We start from the raw sequence: 20419 nt of genomic DNA, 5'->3' as shown, positions 1-20419 counted from the left end.
CCTATACTACATCTCCGGTGAGATCTCCGCCCTCACTTTCCCCCTTTTTCCTTAATCAATATTTGTGTTTGGATAAGAAACCTTAGTTCGATTTTACTCCGCTGGCTGTTTTACCCTATCTGATATTTGGCTGTTTTTTCTTCGTTAGGGTATTTTACAAGAGTAATAAATATGACGAAGGAGATGAAGGAGATGAAGGAGATGAAGGAGATGAAGGATAAGCAGGATATGCAGGATATGAAGTATATGGAGGAGATGAAGGAGATGAAGGAGATGAAGGAGGTGAAGAAGAAGATGAAGAAGATGAAGAAGATGAACGAGATGAAGGAGATGAAGAAGATAGAGATGGATATGAAGGAGATGATGAAGGGGATAAAGAGGGCTACGCAGAAGCAGGCTGGGGCTGTAACATGGGTCTATTGGGACATCAAGATGTGCCCGGTTCCCGATGGCTTTCATCCTCGTCTCGTCCGTCCGAGTATTAAGCGGTTATTGGAGAAGAATGGCTACCGTGGTCCTCTCAACGTCACTGCCTATGGCAAACTAGCGGACGTCCCTCTTGAAACCCTGAGAGAGGTCTTTTCCAGTGGAATCAATCTTCAACTTCTCCCCCACGGTTAAATATCTTCTCTCATCCTTATAGAGCCTTTCTACAGTAATGGATGATCTGCTGATAGATAGAGTCTCATGTCTTTAGTTTTTTTTTTCTCAAACAGGTGACATTTTAGAATACATTGGTTTGTCATATCCAGATCCAGCTAATATTATGGTCATATCCGATCCAAATGCCTACTCTAATTCAACTCTCGGTCTACAATCACTCGGCAAAATNAGAGAGTCTCAAGTCTTCTGTTTCTGAAACAGGGTTTTTTGACACTTTGGATAGTCTTCTTTCTCGCTTTATGAATAGTAATCCACCTCCAGCTAATTTTATGGTCATATCCGATCCAAAATCCTTGGTCACACCCTTTTTAACATCCTACCCTTCTATGATTGCTTCCCGGCTAAAATCGAGGGGATACAACGTTCTTCAGCCGGTTCCATGCNCATTTCCATATCATTCTCTTTCCACCTTACTTATGAAATGTGTGTGTGTTTGTCCTCTCTCTGTGTTGTTAGTTGAATTAGAAATAACCAACNAGTATGCGACAAGGATCTACCTTACCAAGGCTTTGAAAATTTCAACACTCATGTTACTAGTAGGCGACATAAACGCGAGGTAATAAAGCATCCTAGCATATATTTTGTCATTGTTCACAATTCTAATTTTGACCCCCCTCTCCTGCCCTTATGTAGTTGTTGGACTGTTTGCCTGCGGATCATCGTTTTACTAGANGCCCTTATGTAGTTGTTGGACTATTTGCCTGCGGATCATCGTTTTACTAAGACGTGAAGAAGAAGAAGAAGAAGAATAAAGCGAAACTCGTATGATTTGAAGGCCCATGGTGTGGGTTTAACTAGTATGATTATTTTCAATTAAATAAAAGCGAAACTCGTGTAATGGCAAAAGTAACTTAAAGAACAAGTAACAGTTTTATGCAGTTACTAACGGAAAATTGTTTTTAAAAAAAAAAGGTTTAATAAAAAAAAAAGAAGATTTCTTTCGTAAAATCAGTTAGAAGATTAAGTTACGAGTGACCTAGTGAATCTAAAGTCCCAAAATCGAAACACTAAAGTGAGTATTATCCTTATCCGGTTACCTCGAAGGCGATATATGGATTCAGAATCTTACTCAAGTAGCAGAAACAAAGATCTGAGTCTNTTTTTTTTTTTTTTTTTTTTTTAAGTCAAACACCCTCTGTTACCACAAGTAGTCACTTCCTTGTTTTGACCCCCCTTTGTTCATTTGTTGTTCAAGCAGATTAGGAGGTTATATGCTCCACGTGTTGTTACTCCCATGGTGAGGATGCTACCGAAATCTGTTTTAATATCTAAATTTTCTAGTTTTGTTTGACCCCCATATTGTCTTTTCTCAACTGCAGAAACATGTAAATCCAGCCTTTCTTGCAAGAGAAAGTTTGGGGCCTGTGACAATGGTCTATTGGGACATCAATTCGTGTCCGGTTCCCCCTGGCTGTGATGCCAGTCTGGTCGGTCCGTGCATCAAGCGGTTCTTGAAGAAAGAAGGCTGCTCTGGTCCTCTCTCCATCACTGCCATTGGAAGACTAACAGAAGTCCCTAATGACATTCTTGAAGGAGTCTATTCCAGTGGAATCGCTCTTAATAACATTTTCCACGGTTAGGATCTTCTCATCTTTGCACCTTTCTTGGTAATGGATGTTTTACTTGTTGAATAGAGAGTCTCAAGTCTTCTGTTTCTGAAACAGGGTTTTTTGACACTTTGGATAGTCTTCTTTCTCGCTTTATGAATAGTAATCCACCTCCAGCTAATTTTATGGTCATATCCGATCCAAAATCCTTGGTCACACCCTTTTTAACATCCTACCCTTCTATGATTGCTTCCCGGCTAAAATCGAGGGGATACAACGTTCTTCAGCCGGTTCCATGCGATTCTCTTAGCTTGTTTTCTCTTGAGGATGATAAGTGCGTTGATGAAACGAGTGAGTCTGCCTTCTGGATTTGCTCAGTATGCGACAAGGATCTACCTTACCAAGGCTTTGAAAATTTCAACACTCATGTTACTAGTAGGCGACATAAACGCGAGGTAATAAAGCATCCTAGCATATATTTTGTCATTGTTCACAATTCTAATTTTGACCCCCCTCTCCTGCCCTTATGTAGTTGTTGGACTGTTTGCCTGCGGATCATCGTTTTACTAGACGTGAAGAAGAAGAAGAAGAAGAAGAAGAAGAAGAAGAAGAAGAAGAATAAAGCGAAACTCGTATGATTTGAAGGCCCATGGTGTGGGTTTAACTAGTATGATTATTTTCAATTAAATAAAAGCGAAACTCGTGTAATGGCAAAAGTAACTTAAAGAACAAGTAACAGTTTTATGCAGTTACTAACGGAAAATTGTTTTTAAAAAAAAAAGGTTTAATAAAAAAAAAAGAAGATTTCTTTCGTAAAATCAGTTAGAAGATTAAGTTACGAGTGACCTAGTGAATCTAAAGTCCCAAAATCGAAACACTAAAGTGAGTATTATCCTTATCCGGTTACCTCGAAGGCGATATATGGATTCAGAATCTTACTCAAGTAGCAGAAACAAAGATCTGAGTCTGGTACGAACAGGAGTAGTGCAGAGACGATTTTGACTAACCAAGTTTCAGGGCAATGCATCAGTTTGTACTTTGTAGAGGATGAGCTTGAGCTCCTCCATGAGAATGCGTGTGGAAATGAGCAACGGCGGTTGCCAACGTTTTTCGAATCGTAACGGCGTGGCGGTGATTTTGATTTGGAACTTGGAAGGAGCTAGGGCTTGTTTTTGTCAACCTCATCTGTGTTTTTTTTCTTTCCAGATCAATGCGTGACCTCCGAAACAGTACGGAGGAACCTTCTAGGAGAGGTAGAGGCTTTTAAAACCCACTAACCAAACCTTAATACCTTCTAAAACTGAACCAAACCGAACCGAAATTTATTTAATCGAGTTTTGTAACTACCCAAATGGTATAAAATTTTCTCACTGAATTTTCAGAAAAAACTATTTAACTAAAATTACTAAAATTTAATAGTATCTGTTACATATATAGAAGAATGCATTTAAATACACTAAAAAAGCAAAAACTGTAAAATTAATTAAAAATTAAATCTGAATTTGACCTTAAAACGAAAACGAAACGCGACCGGTATGAAATCTTTATCTAAATTGGAAAAATCAGAGATCCGAACAACCAAACCAAACCGAAAAAAACTAAACTCCGGTCTTTTCGTTTTGTTTTGTAGGTGTGATTGTATGTACTATGTAGTATAAACTGCTCAAAGTCTTTTTATCTTTTTTGGATATATTTTGAATGATATGTGGGATTTGTTTATTTCTTGACTCTGGCAAGTATGTGGTGTTTCTTTTTATTATGCAGCTGATTCTGTACATTAAGGAGAAGAATACGATACTGTTTACCTCCTCTTGAGGTTCCCTGACTGTTGAGAAAATATGAGAAGTAAATCTTCGATAGTTTGTGTGTATTTTTATGCTCTTTTTTTGTTTAATCTTCGATAGTTTGTGTGTTTTTATGCTCTTGTTTTGTTTTAATGTCCATATTGTTTTACCTCCTCTTGAGGTTCCCTGACTGTTGAGAAAATATGAGAAGTAAATCTTCGATAGTTTGTGTGTATTTTTATGCTCTTTTTTTGTTTAATCTTCGATAGTTTGTGTGTTTTTATGCTCTTGTTTTGTTTTAATGTCCATATTGTTTTACCTCCTCTTGAGGTTCCCTGACTGTTGAGAAAATATGAGAAGTAAATCTTCGATAGTTTGTGTGTATTTTTATGCTCTTTTTTTGTTTAATCTTCGATAGTTTGTGTGTTTTTATGCTCTTGTTTTGTTTTAATGTCCATATTGTTTTTGTCATCCTCTCTACTATGTATTCTTTTCTTTGTCGTGGTTTTTGCTTCAGAGCTTTCATGCTGTTGATCTACACAAATCTTTAAAATGTTTTCGTGCTTGGACTAACGTGGATTTGTTGTTGTTTAATTTTAGTTGCTTTGATGTTGGTTAAAAATGTTTTCGTGTTGTGTTTTTGTTTTAGGATGTGTTCGTGATTACTTGTTTGCTTTGACGTGTTCACTATTTGCAGCATTTGATTTCCTTGTTTTTAGATTGTGCTTCGACTAACGTGTTTTTATTTTTCTTTAGTTGCTTTGATGTGTTTGTGTTTTGTTTTCGTGTTGTGTGTTTTGTTTTCGAATGTGTTCGTGATTTTGTTACTTTGTGGTCATAGCTGCTGCTCGTGTTTTGTGTTTTTGTTTTAGGATCGATGTGTTCGTCATTTTGTTACTTGTTTTGCATATGGCGTGTTCGCGATTTTGCAGCAGTTGGCCCCCTATTCATACATCTAACACACACGCACACAATAACCTTATTCATACATCTAACACACAACACGCATGGCCCTATACATGACACATACATCTAATATATAACTCTATACATCATTTCATTCCCATTTATATCCTAACATTACAATACTTAGAGATTATCCTGCACCAATTAAGACGGATGATGAAAGCCATAGACGAGAGAATACACACACGAATCAAGCTTCTCTGTTTCACTGCCATCTGCAGAATGGATCGAATAGTTAATTTCCGTTACAATTTCCTCAATTTTTCTCTACAAATAAACAAAAAATGGAACAACAATTTTTGTTAAATTCCTTTTTAATAAAAAAAAAAACTTAACAATCGTTCTACTATCATAACATATATGTACTTTCTAATTAGGCAGAAACAGAGAGGGAACTATATCGAAACCAATTAAAAGTACCTTTCTACTATTTTCAGCCAGATGCATACTAAGAAACAACATTTCAGGCCCCTCATTCTTATGCACATTTTACCAAACACCCATATCTCTATATCTATATATATACGAGCTGGATTCAAAAACATGGTCATTTGAAATGTTCCCAAAACTATATTTTAGCTAAGCTGAACACTATATAGTTTAACAGAGAAAATAAACATAATCAGACCAGAGTCCTACCTTTAAGGATGATGATGCATGCCTCTATGTTTGTCTCTGAGGATGTGGGAACTAGGAACTATAAACAGTTTTGACTTGAAAATGTAAGTGGAAGAACATATTCGGACATGGAAAAAAATAACAGAGTTTTAGTTGTTTTAAGAATTAGTATTTTGAACTTTGAACGAGAGAAGAGGCGGAGAGATGTTAATATTTATAGAGGTCATTCAACGGTAACAATTGTTTATAAAAATAAAATTATTATATTCATAACGGTAACAATTGTTTCAAACGTTCATATTTTATCTGCTATTCAACGTTAATAAAACAAATGTGTAAAACATTAAGAGACGCCCACCCTGCAGAGCTAGCTAGCACGTGGAGTTATAAACTTGATTGTTTCTAAACGGTCATATTTACTATAGATTTATATATGCTGTACGACAGTAACCGGGCAGTAAATAAATAATATATACAGTTGTTTACTCAATGACCCGAATTAGGCCACATAATGGGCCAAATAGCTACATAAATTTTAAGGCCGGAGTAACTTTTCTGAACAAATCTTGTTTTGTAAATTTGCCTATTGTTTTGTGTGTGTGTCAATCATACAAAGTTGGATAATTTCAATTCATACACGAACACGATAGAGATAAGTACAGCTAACAAAATGGTCAAATTTTTTCGTTCTCTTCTTTGAGAGTTGATTCATATGATTACAAAACCAAACAAAAATTTATGTTCCGATATTATTTTTAAAGAGGATTTTATTATAGCTTAGCCTTTAGATGAAAGTTGAAACTGTGCCTTGGTTGAAAAGTAAGAAGGGCGCGTGTAATTAAAACGCTTCCACGTGGCGCAATCAGTTTACATATTTAGATTTGGTCGTTGGATGGGTGTTTGGTAGCATTTCCTGGCCCACTACTACAAGTTCACTGTTCCATAATTGCAACTTGATTCTGCAAGGCACACGTCTTTTACCATGCCAACTAAACTTTTACTTACGCCTTCGTAATTTCTTTACTAGTATATAAACGTATCTACTAGTAAGATTTAGCAAAAAAATTTACTTTATACTATGATTAATTTGTTATCCTCTATTTAATCTTTTAAAATATGATGTCTGTTTTTTTTTTAATCTACGCCCTCTACGAAGTTTCCTCTATATATAAATTAAAACGTCAATGTTAACCGGAGACCCTTTCTGGATTTTTCCAAAAAATGAGCCATCAAATTTAACAAAAGGAAACATGCTTAAGATAATAAATAAATATAGTAATATGAATATCATACTACGTGCTGGGAGTGGGAGTAACAACTGTCACATGATAAGTGCAATAGATGAATAACCACTTTTGTATCTCTCCGATAGGGAGCTAATGGGTTCTTAGTAGTAGTTTTTTAGTATGTATCGATTCGTTTGTTTTGGTATAACATTTAACCACTGAAACCAAAAAAAAAAAGAAAAAGAAAGAATATACGTCACTATATGTCAATTTTTGATTAGAATTTTATTTTCAAAAAATTTGAATACCATTTTCCCCTCTTTTTATATTAAAACAAAAAAGATTGGCGAAAGCAATGTATATATTCTTTATGAACGCGATATATACTTATGTTTACTAAACTTGCTACGTATTTAACATCACAATTTTAACTCAACTAACCCTTCTAAATACACAAATACATCATATCACTTCAAAAATTCTAGTTCGCTATAATTACAATAAATCATCGTAAAAAAAAAATGCTCATCAAGATATTCGTTTACTTTAGGGATATATGGTTTTTTTATATTTAAAAAAAAAATCTTAAAGAGATCAGAAGGTAAGTGATAAAAATTCCTCATCATGAGATCGTTTTTTTCTTTTTTTTCTTTCTGCAGTTTAATATTAACTTTGAATGGGCATGCCAATTCTTCTTTTCCTATATATTATCTGGTTACGGCTTCTACGAAGCTTCCTAATCGCATATAGAGATACCTTTTTTGTATCTGTTTCAACATAAATGACGTTTAACTTTTAATCAGATGCTATCGGAATGGGCCAACGAATGTAATAAAGGGAAAACATCAAACATGTTCATGAAATAAATGTAATTTCTTCAGAGTTGCGTGTTGGGGGTAACTACTAGTGGCACGTGATGAAACTATCACGTCACTACTATTCTATATGCCCTTCTTTTTGATTAAAAAAAGCAAAAAGCAAAATTGCAACTTTTCTTAAAGTCACAAGGTACGAGAGAATTTGTTGGGGAATATTTTTCTTATTCCTCGATATCTCCGGAATCCGATCCGATATCTGAACAAATTCTCTCCGGAAGCTGAGTTATACTATCTCGTATAAATATTCTTGTAGCGTAGATGGTTAAGTAGTTCTTACACACATAGTTCGAGCCCTCTATTTTGCAGTTTGTTGGTATAAAATTTGTTTACAAAACGACAAAGTTTCAAAATCTATTAAAAAAGACACGGTTCATACACAGCAAAATATAGAAGGGTTATTTAGCGGGTTACTTTTTAGTTCGGGGTGTTGACTTGCATTTTTTTCGAATTAAAGGGTAAACTTGCAAAAAATTATTGTTTGGAGGATTATTTTTTTTTTTGCACAAAACCCTATAAATAATGAAACCCTTTATTCGTCTTCCTCCTTGGATTTAACTTGCAGTTGCAGAAGAACAGCAACAATGGCGAAAGCTCTCTCCTACATATTTTGATCTTTTTCTCTACTTTTTATATCCCTTTTTATGTCTTCGTTTATGATCGCTGCTGGAGAAATGGAGACTCCGGTGGGTTTAAGATTCTGTCCGACCGACGAGGAGATCGTCGATGATTACCTCCGGCCAAAAAATCTGGAAACTGACACGAGCCGTGTAGATCAAGTCATTAGCACTGTCACTATCTGTAGCTTCGATCCTTGGTAGTTACCTTGTAAGTCCCATCTCACGAGTTACCCTCTCAGTACAGTACTGACTGTTGTATCAAATCAAATCATCAGCTAGTTTCTGATTTTGAGATTTTTGTTTGTTTGGTCAGGTCAGTCCAGGATCAAATTGAAAGATAAGTCTTGGTGTTTCTTCAGCCGTAAGGTAAACAAATACGACAGAGGTGAGCAACAGATCAGAAAAACGAAATCTGGGTATTGGAAGATAACTGGTAAACCAAAGGCTATCATACGCAACCGTGTTAAGATCGGTGCGAGAAGGGTTTTGATGTTTTACTTGAGTAAGGAACTCGGTAGTTCCAAATCCGATTGGGTTATGCACGAGTACCACCTTCTCTCCCCTGTTCAGGTACTCTGTTTTTTCTTTTTGTTTTTGGGGTTTTATTTTGTAACTTTTTTGAGCTGCGATTGTGATTTGATTTGAATCTGTACAGTAATGATTTTGTGTAACTGTTACAGATGATGATGACATACACCATCTGTAAAGTAACGTTTAAGGGTGAGGAGAACGAGGTTTCTTCTCCCCCTTTACATCTTGTGAACAATTCTGGAGGATCTGAGGTCGTTACTTTCTCTGTTTCTCTCTTTTTTTAATCTGACAACGAACGACTCTTATTTGTGTTCTTCTCCTTTTTCCAGGATTCAAGTCAGTTTGGTTTGCAGGAAGAAGCTCATCAGCTCGATAATGCAGCAACTATAGCTAGTGAAGAGGAGGAATGGAAAACATGGTTGAATGATAATGATGTTGAGGAGAGGAATATCATGTTTTTGCAGGATAATCGCAACGATCACAGACCTCCACAGTCATTGACTGGTGTCTTCACTGACGATAGCAGTGATGATAATGATTCTGATTTTCTATCTCCAACCACCGTAAGCAATGTTTTTACTATGTGTTTTACCTTGAGAATCCTTTGTTTTCAGATTTGAGCTAAGTTTGGTTGACATGACAGAATTCTATTGGAACTTCGAGCACTTGTGAAGATAGTTTTGGTAGCTCAAATCATCGCATAGACCAAATCAAAGACCTGCAAGAACCTCCTAATTCGACAGTCGAGTTAGTGACACCACTAATTCAAGAGGTGAGCTTTATTATCTCTCTTTAACTGAGGCTAACAATCCTTAATGCTACTTTGTGCCATTCATTACTCACAAACGTTTTGGGTTCTTTGATATGATGTTACAAGGTGAGCCAAGCTCTCAGAACTAATGTTGATACAAATAAGATGAAGAAGACGAATCCTTGTGATGATGCACGTGGGACTGAGATTGGAGAGCATAAATTGGGTCAAGAGATGATCAAGAAGAACAAAAGAGCTGGTAACTTCTTTCTCAGGATGGTACAAAAATTCGTCAAGAAAATTCGCCATGTTCTCCTATCTCAAGAACATGATGTTAAATAAATGAGATCGCAAACATCAAACATGAAACACCTTTTGTTCTTCTAATCTTGTTTTGTAACTTTTTTTCATACTGTATGTGTGATGTGTCCTAATATATAAAAATGGTGTGTTATTTTGTGATAAGAAGTGGTAGAGAAGACAAAGATTTACCAATTGACCGACAATGTCTTATCTTGTTTTGCAACTTTTCCATCTTGGACGTGTGTTCCATTTTTTTATATAGTAAAAGGTAAGTATTTGTGATAAGAAATTAAGAAGTAGTCAGTGAACTCAGAGTTGTAAAATTTGAATTTATCGTGCAGCTAACCCAAATGGTCAAATTTAATTTGACGTAGCAGCAATTAACGTTGACTCTTCTAGTCCTACTCCTACCTAAACCCCACAAAAGATTTCGTTCAACAAAAGAAAACAAGAATAAATATATGCTTCAATTTAGTTATTATGTCAAGAGTCTCTTTTTGGACTTTTTTTTTCAACATTATCATACATATATGTGTACACGTGCATGTTGTCATCGTTGATGTTTAAGTATATAATAAACCCCTTATTTTATTTTACTGGAGAGAGAATTCATTTTAGTATACATACAGTAGTAGTAACCTGAGCGAAAGATAACATTTAGAGCCCATTAGATAGGCCCATTAAGTGGCGGATATACGTAAATGTAAAAAGTTGAGAGAAACCCTAGAAGAAGCTCTCGACTGACTTGCGAGAGAAGAGAAGTTGCGTCTTTGTTTGCCTGGCCGAGGTTTGGTCACAAATTGCTATTATCTGATGTATGATTGATTTGTACAAATAAACGTAACTTGGATCTTTGTGATGTGTTTATTATATAGGATGATGTTGAAGAACAAAGATGCGAGACGTCGGTGTGGATTGATGTCAACAACTGTCCGATTCCGGATGGTTATGATGTTGGTCAGATCCGTCCGTGCATAGAAGCAGCGTTGGTGGAGAAGATTGGCTGCTCATGTCCTCTCACCATCAATGTCATGGGCGAATTGGAAGGCATCACTGATGAAGACCTGCGAGAGTTGTCTTCGACTGGAGTCGTTGTTCAATTCGTCCCACGAGGTTATTTAATTTTCTCATCTCTTTCTACAACCAACGAAAAGAGGAAATTAATTATTAGGGTTGTCTTCGACTGGAATCGTCTCTCAGCTCTTGTCTGAATGTATATCCTTCAGGTACCGGGACAGGTAGCGGGAAAGTTTTGTCTCATATGCTTAATTGGTCACTTGCTAATCCACCACCGGGGAAGATTATGTTCATATCGGATTCTCACAATATCTATAACGTCTCCGGCGGCTGATCCTACCTGCACAACCGTGGATTCGACATTTTTCTGGTGTATGGAGATACTGTTAAACCTGTTCCAGGCCTCTCCACTGCTGCCATTTGGGAATGGCAAAGTTTACTTTGCCCTCCTGCTCGTCTTGAAGAAGAAATGGATGGGGAGACAAAAAGACAGCAGCCTCCCCTGCAGTGTGAAACCGGTGATTCTGCCTCTTTTGTTTGCACACTCTGTTGTCATTACACAAGCTTTAAGTATTTTAAATGCCAACTCCTTGAAGATTTCACCACGCATCTCAACTCTGAAGAACATAAACGCAGAGTAAGCACATTGTTTTTTTTTTTTTGTTGGGTAGTCTTTTAAGTTGTTTACCTTTCTTTCTTTCGTCCGTCTGACCCCATGATGTTACTCGTTCGTTTGCAGTACTTTAACCTTACTTACTTTCCCCCCGGCCCCGGAGGTGACTTTTCAAAGGCAAGTTTCTCTCGAAGTATCTTCTTAATGATAATTAAATAGACAAAAAAAATCTCTGATTTTAGTAGTAACCTTTGGTTGTCTCTAAAACATTGTAGAGAAAGTCGAAGCCGAAGGTGGTCAAAGCCGGGCTTAAATGTTTCCATCTGATGAATTCTGTGGTGATGAAGAGCAGCCAATCAAAGGCACGTTTTCATATCTGTAAAAATTTTCCTTGGGAGTTTTCAACAAAGAGATAAATCTGATTTACATTTGTGTTGCATGAATTTGATTTCCTGACTTCGGTTGTCTCTAAAATTTTCTAGAGAAAGTTGGACATGACGAAGAAGAAGAAGAGGAAGATGAAGAAGTAGATGGCCGAAGATGTTTATATATATACTTTACAACATAAAAAAAGTTCAAAGCCAACGAGAAAAGAGTATCAGAGACTTCGGTTATGTATGCTTAATGAATCTGTTTATGATGGTAAATTTAATGGTCAGCGAAGTCAAATTAGTTGTAAAAATTGAATTTATCATACAGCTAACCCAAACGGTCAAATTTAATTTGACGTAGCAGCAATCAACCTCGACTCAACAAAAAAAAACAAGAACAAATAATCATAAAATCAAGATGCTTCAAATAAGTCTAATATCTCTTTTGGACTCTTTTTGATCAACATCATCATATATGTGTGCACACGTGCATGTTTTCATTGTTGATGTTTAAGTCTAAAGCCCATTTTAGCCTAAATTGCCTAATGATAACCAATAATATTTGGTTCAGAGTTGTTGATACGTAGAAAAAAAAAACAGAGTGTGCATTGGTCTAAGTTTGAGAGGTGTTTTTGTGTTGCAGGAGAAGTTTCACTGCCAGGTAATAAAGCGGCGGAGGAGGAAAATGGTCCGATCCTAATTCTATTTGCCTTATTTGATTCTTACTTTAGTGAGAATCATAATTCGGGATTGCCAATGAAGGTTATATAGACAACCTCTCTAAGGCAAATATGTTCCCTGCAGTATGTCAATAGATGCTTGAATACTTTCCAAGATCAGTCTTCTTCCACTAATAGATGCTTGAATAATTTTCTGTGATTCATGTTAACTGTTTAGTATATCTCAGTTTTACTAAACTCTGTTATGATTGAAATTAAGTATTTTTCGTTTCAGAGATCATTTTTAAAAAGCGTGACAAATGGCGAAGAAGTAAGTAAGGATCTGCGATGTCTCTTGATGTTTTTCTGTGTCGACAATGGCTCCTCCACTTATAGATATAGAGAAAGAAGTTGAGATCGTTAAGCACATGTAAATCTCTTATTGAGTTGTCACCGATACATTCTTGAGGATTGGCGTAGAAATAATCTTCTTCCTTTTGATCATACGTAGTTATAAACTTTTCTATGTGTTGGTTCTCCCATCCTTTGTCTTTGATGGGTTTCTTTGACAGCTATTGCAAAAGTGACGATGAAAGGTACCTATTCTTCATCTCTTCCACTCTTCTCAAGTCAAACAGAAGATAAATGTTGTTTTTTAGCGTCAAATAGAGAGAGAGAGGCCCTGAATGGGCCTGAATGGTGTCTATTTAGCGTCAAATAGTACGTAATATAGATCGTCCCGGTCCCACATAATCTTTAAAACTTACCATTTAGATTAATGACCGTCCGATCTCTCTCAGTTGTTGCAACGTGATGAAATTAAACGGTCTAGATCTCTTGACCGTTCCAGAGGTAAACTTTTTCCATTTATTTTGTTTACTTCTAAATAAGAAAAGGAAATAACCGTTCGAGAAGTAAACTTTTTCAATTTATTTTATTTATTCAACTTACGACACAGAACAAATCCAAAATGATGAGTTTGTTTAGCAATAATGTACTTGCTTAATAAATATATCACATCTATCTTTTTGACGTCGTCAACTTATCTTATATATTTGTTATATCTTATTTGGAATTAAAGAATTTTCGTAAGTTGTTTAGCAAAAAAAAAAAAAAGAATTTTCGTAAGTTACCAAAAATATATATATATATATCGTTTTAAAATTTGACTATATATTATTGAAAACGAGTTCGGGTTTTTGGAAAGAAACTGGATTCAACACACCAATTATTGGTAAGTGGAAAGGTACCAATGGCGTTAAGATCGGCGAGAAGAAAGTTTTGGTTTTTCAGTCTTATGAAAATCCCAATGGATCCAAATCCGATTGGGTAATATGCACGTGTATCAACCTACGTTTTTGCCTCTCGAACAGGTAAATTATCCATGTGGCTAAGTTGATACACTTTTGGTCTCCTATATATGTGGTATTTGATATTTTTTTCTTTTGTTTCTTTCTCAAGTGTGGATTTGACCGTATGTTTTCAAAGTGTTCTTGTGAGATATCTTTTGGGTTTTGAAAACGTTACCTTAATTTGGACAGAGAACATATGTTGTCTGCAAAGTAGAGTTAAAAAGTGAAGACAAGGATATTCATTCGTTCTGGGGACTCTGATAGTGGAATTGAGCTTAATCACCCTTCAATCCCTTGTATACCAACCAAAATGGAGCTTGGAGTACTACATGATTGTGAAGTGGGTTGAAATTCAATTAGTTGTTTCTCGTATGATGTCAAATTCGTAAGCAATAAATAAAGAGAGCTCTTCTCACACGGCTGAGATAATTTATAGTAATTGATAAGCAAAATTTACTAGTAGTTCATAATTGTATATATGTATATGACATATTCGTTACGTTATGCATGTGACATGACGGATTTGTAGAACTTACGCCTGAATTTTACTCTTGTCGATCTAATCATAAATATGCAATATGGAATCATTTTTTTTAATGTTGTTATGTTGAAAGTTCAGTATATGATGCTAATGAGTGTATAGGATTTGGTTACAATTTGCTTGACCATTAAATTCATAATAATCATTTTACGAATTAAAAATTCCGCTCTAGTTATGTAAGTTTAGCGAAGTTTTAAATTCCGGTCAGCACGGTCCGATTTGATCGTATACCGGCTTGAAATAAATAACCGGTTCTTATGTATCATATAAGCTAAACTACACCAAAATAATGTAAAGTGATGCCACACCCAAAGTAAAATAAAAAATATATTTTTTTTGTCAAACAGTAAAATAAAATATATTAATCTTACAAATTGTAAAAGCTAATATGATACGTAAACTGAAGAAGAATATACCTTTGCTTTCCATATATTGAAATATATGTATATCAATGTCTCATTAGATGAGGATTAAGATTCAAAGTTATAAATCGGAACCCAAGAATTGATCCACCATCATTAACTCCACCCCCACCGTCATCACCTCCACCGTCATTGTCATTACCTCTACTGTCACCGTCATTACTTCCACCATTACCATATGATGATGGAGGAATCGTGGGAGGAATGACATGGTTAAGAAGATAACGCTGATAAACAACCGTTGTGTAACAAGTCGTAATCTTCTTGGTCCAAGATAATCGCCATAGTCTCTATTGGTGGTATCCTGCGTTCTATGAATCAAGATCGTACAAATCTATTAGGACTCGATCTATTCTCTATGTGAAGGCTCTTGATGACGTCCACATAGTCTTTGTCATGCGCAAAAAGGCATAACAAACCTCTCATATTGTTAGCTACAATCCTATCTCTCCAACATTAGATATGCTCAATAATCCTATCATCTGCTACCTGAATAGGCAATTTTGAATTTGGCAAATTAGGATCTACATCGTTAGAGAAATTTTTATTAAGCGAGAAATACCAAATTAAAACATTTAAAGAATCCTAATAGAGCAAAGCTAAGCTGTTATTAAAATTTGAAAATATTGGAATTTAACTAATATTAGCCAACATTAAAGACCAAATCTGGTGTAAAAATATCATTTAGAAAATTAAATCTAGATATATTTTCTTTTAGAAATTAATGAAAGTCATTTTCCATAATGAAAATTTAATGATAAGAACAGCAAAAAAGTATAGATTAAGATGCAAAACTTGGTATTATCATAGATAATCAACATTATCATAAATAATCTAACGTTATCAACATTATGTTATCTACAATGGCACATTTAGATTATACAAATGGGTTGTAAATTAGAGGAACCTTTAATTAGTTCAATGCTCACATAAAGATTAGCTAAAGTGTGTATTTATATATTTATGGAAGATGTGAATGAACTTTGACTTCTCTATTATATTTTGATTTTATTCCCCTAATCTTTTTGATTATTTTTATGAGTAAAGTCTTTTCTTACAAGGAAAGTTCCCTATTGGTTAATATCTGAAAGCACGTGTCCTCTTCTTATTTTTTTCTTCTAATTACCTACTGCCTACTTTGTATATTCTAATTAATGGTGGATGTTTATATAAAGTTGTTGTCATTTGTTCGGTTTGGAAAATGGCTCGATCGATCGTTTTGAGTTAGTAGACACAACACAATATACATAATTGCAACCATTAGCGAGAAGCTTACTACAATTCGCCATTCGAAGAAAAAAAAAAATCTTAACAAGATTAAAGATAAGCACCTTCAATAATGTTTTCTAGAAAGGAATAAGATGAAAATAGTAAGCGTGTTCACACGGCATAATTAAGGAAGCCACAAGGCAGATTCGAGTTGATCACCTTTGTTTTTTGCTTTGGGACCCATTCTTACCGCCCATCACCTTCCTTAATAAGCCATTCCATTTTTATTTTATTTTTAAATATATTTTCTTCTTCTTATATACACTCCTTCAGATTACTACTACTGTACATAGGGGATGTTGTTGAATACAATCGACGGTTCACTCAAACCGATTCAATCCAAAATCCAAATCCTAAAACCGATTATATAAAATTAATTCTTAATTCCTTTTCTTTAATCGATAAATGCAGTACTACAGTATGTTAGTTGGTTTATATCTGATTTCTGTTTGCTTACATTGATTAATAATAAGTAAAAGAAATTAAGAGTTGACGATGATAAACATACCGTTGTTTCAGTAATTTTCAAAATTGTTAAGACCGGTACTGTGTAAACCAGAACCATATACCAATTGAACTGAAGATCCATATAATTAGGAAAAAAAAAAAAAGAATATTTGTGGGGGTTATTTAAACGCCTTGCTTTCACTGTCTTCCTCCCTCCAAATTAATATTATACCAAACAACAAAACAAATAATATAATCGGAGAAATACACAGAGAGAGAGAGAGGAGAGCGATCTCGGCGGCGAAGCTCTTTAGTCTTTTACCATCGAAATCGGTGGGTTCTGCTTCCTTTTTGTGAACAATGGAGGATAAAGTTGGGTTCGGATTCCGTCCCAACGACGAGGAGCTCGTCGGTCACTATCTCCGTAACAAAATTGAAGGAAACAGCAGCCACGTTGAAGTAGCCATTAGCGAAGTCAACATCTGTAGCTACGATCCTTGGGACTTGCGTTGTAAGTTTCCAATTTTCCTCAATAATTTTTTTCATTCATATATATGCTCGCGTCACGTGAATTGATCTATTTGATTGGAGGGGTTTGTTCTGATTTAGGGTTTTGTTTGGTTTGTAAAAAACAGTCCAATCAAAGTACAAATCGAGAGATGCTATGTGGTATTTCTTCTCTTGTAGAGTAAACAAGTATGGGAATGGGAATCGACAGAGCAGGACAACGGTTTCTGGCAAGTGGAAGCTTACCGGAGAATCTGTGGAGGTCAAGGACCAATGGGGGATTGCTAGCGGCGTTCGTGGTAAGATTGGTCATAAAAGGGTTTTGGTCTTCCTCGATGCAAGATTCCCTGACAAAACCAAATCCGACTGGGTTATCCACGAGTTTCACTACGACCTCTTGCCTGAACATAAGGTTCGTCATTTGAGATCTTGTCTATGTGTACCCCTCCCCTCACTCACCTATGTGTTATGTATCCCTCGTGACGTATGTTGTAGCTCTTTTGTTTCATGGTTTGAAATTTAGGATTTTTTTTGTGACTAGGGACTATATATGTAAGTGTTGTTACCAGTGAGGTTCAGGCTTAGCTTTTGACAGAACTCTCATCAATGTTTTCGACTGACGAACTTTTGTGCTTACCTCTGAAAATTTTACAGAGGACCTATGTCATCTGCAGACTTGAATACAAGGGTGATGACCCGGACATTCTCTCTGCTTATGCAATAGATCCTACTCCCGCTTTTGCCCCCAATATGGCTAATAGCGAAGGTTCTGTGGTGAGTTAATGTCCAAACTGTTTGTTTGCTCTTAGCTCTCAAGTAAGTAGACCAAAAAAAATAAGCTTGTGTCTAACTGTTGATTTTGTTTCAGGTAAACCAATCACGTCAAGGAAACTCAGAATCTTACAACACTTACTCTGAGTATGATTCAGCAAATCGTGGCCAGCAGTTTAACATGCAGCAATCATTTCAAGGGAATTCAGGATACTACAACCCTTTCCCTGAGTATGATTTAGCAAATAACGGTCAGTGGTTGAGTGACTATTTCAACCTGCAACAACAAGTTCCTTACTCGGCCCCATATGATGAAAACTCCGAGCTCATTCGGAACTTTGTGATTGAAGAAACTCGTGAAAGGACATCTATGCAAGAGCATTACAGTGATCACCAGCCCAAAAAACCTGTGACTGGGGTTTTGGGTGATGATAGCAGTGATAATGACTCAATGGTAAGCACTTGGACCACTTATATATTCAGAATCTATAATATCGCTTCTGTTTCTCACACATTGATTTTTGGCTTTTTAACAGACTTTCGGAGACACTTCGAGCTCGACTGATAGTGGCTGTAGTTCAAATGAGTCTTACTATACTCCTATAGATGATGATGTTCCATCATTGAACACTGTCGTTGAGCCTTTGCACAATTATGAGGCGCAAGAGCAACCAAAGCAGTTGAAATTACCGTGTCAGAGCAAAGAAAAGGTTTCAACACTCTCACTGAGAAACAACATACTTCGATACGAAATCTGAAACCAACATATAGTCTAAATTATGAGATATGGGTGTGCTTGCAGGTGATAAATACGCAGAAAAGCGAATGCGAGTGGAAAAGGGCTGAAGACTCGATCAAGAAACCGCCATATACCAACACGGTGAAACAGAGCTGGATTGTTTTGGAGAAGAGGAGTGAAAGGAATGCACAGTGGAACTATCTCATAAACATGATCGTTGGCGTCTTACTGTTCATCTCCATCATTGGTTCGATGATTCTTGTTGGTTAAAGAGGTCAAATCCGATTCTTGCTCACAGTTATTTATTGTCTGTGTGTTTTTTTTCTTTCGGTTTCTTTGCTCTGTTTTCTCGCTCAGGAAAAGTGTGAAGTTGTGTATTTTACACAAGTATGTGTAAAGAAAGAAAAAAGGGGGAAAAAGAGAGAAAAGGAAAAGAAAAAAATGAAGAAAATGTAATGTAAAGAAGTGTATGTTAATAATTAGTGAATCGTTTTGTGATGTAGTTCTTATTTGTATATATTATATAAAAGTGATCAAATAGCTCTGCAAAAGAAAGGGATATACATGAGAGGTTGTGCAAGCTCAAAGATTCATTGAACACATCAAGAAAGTGTAACGGAGGGCGCAATGAGAAAAAAGCAACTAGAGTGCTATGAGCCTATGACGTTTCAGCAAGTTTTGTAATACCAACTAATTCATGTACCGAAGAACTAAAGTCGGACCGGAAATTGCCGAGCAATACATTAGGATTGTTTGAAATTAATTAAAATAGTTTCCCTTATGTACTTTACGGTTTGTTTACTAATTACATTGGTTGTAGAGTATGTTGTCTCTATACATTACAATTCTTGGGTAATCATGAAGCTAACACATAGACTAATCCTCAAAATTTGTAAAAAAGCCGAATCTTGTTATCATTTAATGCGTCAACAATCTTTAAACATAGAGATATCCCAGAAACCTACGACCTATTTTATCCATCTTAAAGGATTTATGTGTGTACATTACATATAACAATGGTAGAATGAGATATTACACATATTCTTTTAACATATCAAAGACACATGTCAGTGTAGAACATTCTTCAGTAAGCATGGTCAAAAGACACAGCTCTCTCACAGTTCATTCAAAAAGAGTAGCAAGTAATCTTTACGATTCAAGTCAAAGAATCCGTGAGCGAGGAGTAGATATTTTATATATTACAATTACGGACTTATTACATAAGCAGAAAGATTCCAGCTTCACTCACCATTTCAATTCTTGTAGGGCACACATGTCCACCGTCCAATTCTTTGTTAAGCCCTTTTAAAGCTTCCCAAATAAGCCTACCTTTTTTTTTTTTTTCAATTCTTAAGAAAGTAATCGAAAAGGAGAAAAATATCAAAATAACAAACATAACTGTGAAAGCCAAAACCAAACCAAATCGAACCGAAGAAGATCCATTATTTCACTTTAAAATATATAAAATTAGTATAAAATACTGATAATAAAAATAATGATATTTCTGGGCTTATTTAAACTCTGTCCTTTCGTCACTTATTAAGCTCCTCATCAGTTCATTTCTCCTCTAAAATAAGACAAATCAACCAAAATCAGAAAAGTAGTCTCTTTGAAACATTTTTGGAGAAATAGGTAGAGATGGATGTTGATTTTGTGGGGTTTGGATTCCGCCCGAGGGACGACGAGCTCGTCGGTTACTATCTCTATCACAAAATTCAGGGCAACACCCGTCTTGTAGAATGGGTCATTAACGAGGTCAACATCTATGATTTTGATCCTTGGAAGTTGCGCTGTAAGTTATACTATTGCGGTTTTCGAATTTTAATT

The 20419-nt window shown here is 35.7% G+C and overlaps 4 protein-coding genes and 1 pseudogene across 4 annotated transcripts in view; all 5 read left to right on the top strand.

Annotated features, from left to right (window-relative positions):
- On the top strand, positions 7–859 carry LOC104778523. The gene is made up of 3 exons (XM_010502979.1): positions 7–17; positions 149–616; positions 717–859. Exons 2-3 carry the CDS (start codon positions 172–174, stop codon positions 857–859), a joined length of 588 nt encoding a protein of 195 aa, XP_010501281.1. The 5' UTR covers positions 7–17; positions 149–171.
- On the top strand, positions 1864–3000 carry LOC104759553. The gene is made up of 4 exons (XM_010482461.2): positions 1864–1900; positions 1983–2238; positions 2328–2665; positions 2743–3000. Exons 1-4 carry the CDS (start codon positions 1898–1900, stop codon positions 2830–2832), a joined length of 687 nt encoding a protein of 228 aa, XP_010480763.1. The 5' UTR covers positions 1864–1897; the 3' UTR covers positions 2833–3000.
- LOC104759546 lies at positions 8153–10079 on the top strand (annotated as a pseudogene).
- Positions 16814–19373, top strand: LOC104759538 (NAC domain-containing protein 1-like). The gene is made up of 6 exons (XM_010482449.1): positions 16814–17086; positions 17211–17494; positions 17737–17856; positions 17951–18307; positions 18390–18563; positions 18656–19373. The coding sequence occupies exons 1-6, from the start codon at positions 16936–16938 to the stop codon at positions 18860–18862; spliced, it is 1293 nt and encodes a 430-aa protein (XP_010480751.1). The 5' UTR covers positions 16814–16935; the 3' UTR covers positions 18863–19373.
- LOC104759518 (NAC domain-containing protein 1) overlaps positions 20113–20419 on the top strand; it is a 3648-nt gene continuing 3341 nt past the window's right edge. Inside the window, exon 1 of the mRNA XM_019242679.1 lies at positions 20113–20384. Coding sequence (XP_019098224.1) covers positions 20231–20384 — 154 coding nt within the window. The 5' untranslated portion in view covers positions 20113–20230. The remainder of the gene's footprint in view (positions 20385–20419) is intronic.

This window comes from Camelina sativa, chromosome 3, assembly GCF_000633955.1.
Source record: "Camelina sativa cultivar DH55 chromosome 3, Cs, whole genome shotgun sequence".
Classification (NCBI taxonomy): domain Eukaryota; kingdom Viridiplantae; phylum Streptophyta; class Magnoliopsida; order Brassicales; family Brassicaceae; genus Camelina; species Camelina sativa.
This window is presented reverse-complemented; position numbering and strand designations above follow the sequence as displayed.